Here is a 4,988-nt window from a genome sequence, read left to right on the forward strand (position 1 = left end):
ATTCCAGAAAGAAATGAATGGACGTCCAAATTTCTTCCTAAGAGCGTGAGAATCACAAAATCAAAAGTTCCTCTCTCTTTTATTTGAGCTTGTATTGCAATTGCGCGTTTCGTCGTGGCGTCAAAGGTAAACGCAAACTATCACAGTAATCGCCACGAAAATGCGCGTTGCGAGAGCATGACGAACAGGAAAGTGAAAATATAAAATTTCCATTAATTTCTCGCGTCTAGTGAAAGATCTCTGGAGCTTAAACCTAATTAAACACATTTAAAACGTGTCCATGTGGATGGTATCCATGCTGGAATACATATTAGGTACGCTGTTTCTGCTGCCTTGACCGAAGACAGCCACGTCAACAACCTCGTCTTCCACCTCCTCCGAGAAAGTCACCAGTACCTGCACATTCCACAACAGATTACATGACGCATAATTCGCGAATTAATTATCATAAAAAATAAACTCGGCCATTGTAAAAAAAGATTGAACAAAAGGATTTTATCACGCGTTAGACTTTATAAAAGATTGTGCTCCTTTTTCATTACAATTCCAACGGCGAGTGAATTACAGAGAAAGAACGATTTTGTTGAAATATTTAGAAATTTAGCTAGATATAGATCTGAAAGTAAATATTATTTCAACATTTCTTAGTATTAAAATAATACAGTTTATAAGCAAGTGGATAATTAATATAAAAATAATATATTTTGAGATGCAAATTCCAAGATAAATGAATAAAATATGTTAATTTAACATATTAAAAATATTAATTTTATTAAAGAAATATGCCTTCACAATTTGCTTACAAATTGTCCGTGTTTTATTATTTATCTCAATTTTTTTACATAATATTTGTATTATTTCCTAACATATTTATCTTATGTTAAATTAATACAAAAATTTGAATGGATCGTTTGAAATACGCGAAATATGTTAAATTTAACATAAATTTTCCAACTATGTAGTTGCTAAAATGTCGAAACTTTTGCACCATTGCTCATCATGCTTGAGTTTCCTACGTATTATTTTGATGGTTTAACAAAATAATTTTCAGATCTGTATCCACAACTAAACTTTTAAATATTTCAGCAAAACCGTTTATCATTTATTCCCTTCCATGTGACAAAACAATTTTATTCGTAATACTATTTTTTTCGACAGGTAATTTTTTTTATTCGTAACGAAACATTTGCGGAGAAGGATACTTTTATGCAACTTGCAATTTTGCTTTGCCGATCAAACGCCTCACGTAACGTTCGCGCCTGTAATTATCGCGGCTGCGAATCGCAAAACTGAAGTTTCGCGAGAACTGGGTGTAAACTTTTGATCGTTGCGTCGTTGCAATTCCGTGCTTCGCGTTGAAACACATTCTCGCAATAGCGAACAGCGAATGGCGAGCGAGCGGTGGGCGATGGAACGGAAGGCTTTACTTGCAACGAAGACCCATAAAAATCTCAAAACTTTTCCGACCGGTCAAATTTGTCCTCTAATTTACATACAAGCACACTGCAATATGGCAAAAAATTTCCTATTTTGTTTGCGAGATCGCCGTCTTTACGCGTCATAGTGAGAAATGCATTTACATGATGTCCTAATGCCATAAACTTAGAGGACCTTCTTCTTGGAAAATATAAGTACGGCGAACTGGCTACATAATCGAGACATTAGTTCGATAAAATTACAGATGTGTTTGTAATTGTAATTATTACAGAAATAAATTGAATGAAGTCTAAAAAGAAAAAAACTATTGCACTGAAAAAAAATGTACTAAATTTTAATAAATATTTGTTTGAATATTAGCTGTATATTTACTAAATATAAGCATATATTTATTAGACACAAGAATTAATTTGATTTAATTATAATTTTTTTATTTATTAAATATTTATTCCGTAAATAAATATTAAGTTAGTACTATTCAAACAGATATATTTATTAAAATTTAATACATTTTTTTCAATTTAAAAATTGTCAGTACGTGAACTGCATTAATATTATGATTGAAATGCAGATTTTTAAAATGTAATTATTTCCAAAATATTACATTTAACTAATTTTTCGGTCAATAAAATGAAAAATAATAATATATTTCGCAATCTCCTGGTTTGTTTTGTCAAAACGTTTTAAAATTTTCTATAATTTGATGAATATCCTTTGGCCCTGTAGCAATTTTTTTCTCAATTTAGTTTCCAAATAGAATTCAATTTTCAATTATACATCTCATTTATGTTGCATGTACTGAGACAAATTTTTGGTTTAAAATAAACGAATCAAATGATTCTGATCTTATTAATCAGAATTCTGATTATCTCAACTAGATTTATAAGAGTCATTCAGAAAATTCTTTCATCTTTATCCAGAATTTCAATGCAATCAACTTTTTTTTCCAGTGTATTCCCAATTTTCCAAAGGATGAATACTCGAAAAGGTTGCGAAAGCTTTAGAAGAAGATTTCGCGCGGATAGTTTTCCGCGGCATTGTGGTAATCTAAAAGTTCTTAAATTCAGCCCGACCCAGTTTACTACCGTACTTAGGACTTAATTTATATTCCGAACCGCTCTAACTTGAGCTGTTGCTATTGTCGTTACTTTAGAAGCTTACAAAACAAGGGGGGTTCATGGCAGACCTTAATGTTCGCACGGGGAAAGTTTCAAGAAGTAGGGGATGAATACGTGACGCAAGTTTGTATTTAACGACGATTTAAATACACCCAGGAGAGGACAGATGACGATGTTTTCCGGCGCGGAAAACGGCGACCTAAACTTCCTTCTCGCTAATAACAATTAGCAATGATAATTCCGAAGGCGCTCCCAAATTCGAGGGGTACGGGATGCAATTTTCGCAAACATCAATATTTTCAGACTGAACCAATTATCATAAAAATTGTTCAATGTTACGAATTGATAGATTGATCGTATTATAAATCAAAAAGCGATTCTATTTCTGATGACAAAAAGACTCCATAAAATCACTTCTCTCGTTTCAAGTACTGAATTTCTCTTTATCAACGCGCCGTTATAAGTGATCTTATAAGTAATCAATTAAGCTCCCATTATTATCGCATTCGATAACGCTCCTCTTGAATTTCTCGCATATTTTAGTTCGCTCTTTCAGTGGATATTGATATTTTATTCGCGAACGTTTTTGTCACAATCTTCTAATTCCATTCAATCTGCGAAATCCATTTAGGCTGAATTATTAAATTTTTAATAAAAGTCATAATTATGGTTGCATTTTAATGAAACGTAAGCAAAGAGTAAATAATTTAAAATATATATCTTTGTTGCAGTTTACGTTTTCGTTTCATGAAATTAAATCGTACCCGTTCAATCGAGATCAATCGATCACTCAAGCAACGATTTCAATTTCTATCCTTCCCTCAAGCGCCGGACAGTTCATTTCGATCTGGAATCGCTTCTTAGAATTCTCAGACGCCGTAGAACTGCGAAGGATAGTTGGAAATGGATTGCGTACACTTTTCGGAACCGTAAGATCTACATATTTACGCTGACGATTTCACTGTCGCGCAACTCGTCGTTGCGTGATTTATGATCATTGCTTGCATCTAAATCGCGAAACACTGAATGATGTATTGTTGAAAAGAATTGCGAAACAAAGTAAAAGTAATGTAAAAAATATCAACATATCTTTGTCATTAACTCCGTTTCTCTATAACTTCATTTTATTCACGCGAAGAGTATTTTTTTGCTTGTTGATGTAATAAATTCTTAATCCGCATTTGTATATGCACAATAAAGTTCACTTTCCTTTTACGACACGCGAGCGAAATAGATTCTGCTGCATTCCAGCGAGTAAATCAGGATGGATAGGAAACAACCGTAAATAATTTTGCAACGTAAATATAAAACAGCGCTTTATTTTAATCTCGTTTCATTATTCTCGGTCGGACAGCGCTTTATATAAAACCTGAATTCGAAAAAAAAAAACAAAAAGGGAGGAAATTGCAAGCTTCATGCATCGTTGTAATGACCATTTTTTTTTAATACCACGCTGTGAATTCTCTTTTTGCGCTACTCGCGCGGACTGAATTTTTCATAATTTTTAGATTTTGTCTGAACGGATGCGGCATACACAATTTGCGAAAATAATTAATAATGTAATATCGCTCTCGACTGAGAGCGGTATTAATTAAAGCGTCTTCGTACGATCTACTGAAAATTTATATATAAGAAATTTTTTAATTACCCTCAAAATTAAAATTTTTCTTTATTAATCGGCTTATGTAAATGCGGCCGGCGACCGCTTTGCGCGCACGGTAAATTTCGCAAAGAGTCGCGAAAAGCAGCGCAATAGTTTGGTGGTAAGACGGAGGCCCCACGAAATGCAAATTTTAGCTTCTAGTCGCCGGAGATGTACAATTTTATGATGTATCGTTACTATATTTTTTAATTGCAATGCGTTACATTTGGATTTCAAATCATGAAATCACAAGCGATTAAAAATCACATATGCAGCTCGAAACTTATAATAAAGTATTTATTTATTAAACGTTTTAATAGGAAAACCGTGAAATTAAAATTATCTCTCACATGATTTAAACGTTGTTAACTTGATTCCCTTTATTAATGTTCAAAAGAATTTTTAGCAAAAGCGAAAAAGTGATTACAGAGAAGTGTACACGTTCAATAGAATAACATGCAACTGAAACTAATATTTCTAGTAAAAATATACTTTTCAAATATACTTTTCATTCCTATGCCGAATAAATTTTAATTATTTTCCTATTTAATTGTATATAGAATATTTTTAGGAAAATGATAAAACAAAAATTATCGTTATTTCACATGATTTAAACATTATGAATTTTGTTTTCTTTTATTAACGTTCAAAGAAATTTGCAGTAAGGCGGAAAAGTGATTACATAAGAGCATATAGAGTAATTTACAGAGTAGCACACAATTGAACTAATATTTCTGGCAATAAATATATTTCTATCTTTTAATATAAAAAATATTTTAATATAAAAAATA

The 4,988-nt window shown here is 32.1% G+C and overlaps 1 protein-coding gene across 1 annotated transcript in view; it reads right to left on the reverse strand.

Moving 5' to 3' along the window:
- Positions 1-51: 51 nt before the first annotated feature.
- Positions 52-4,988, reverse strand: part of LOC108694580 — a 50,158-nt gene continuing 45,221 nt past the window's right edge. The window contains exon 50 of the mRNA XM_018204153.1: positions 52-396. Coding sequence (XP_018059642.1) covers positions 268-396 — 129 coding nt within the window. The 3' untranslated portion in view covers positions 52-267. The remainder of the gene's footprint in view (positions 397-4,988) is intronic.

Source organism: Atta colombica, unplaced genomic scaffold (assembly GCF_001594045.1).
Source record: "Atta colombica isolate Treedump-2 unplaced genomic scaffold, Acol1.0 scaffold120, whole genome shotgun sequence".
NCBI lineage: Eukaryota > Metazoa > Arthropoda > Insecta > Hymenoptera > Formicidae > Atta > Atta colombica.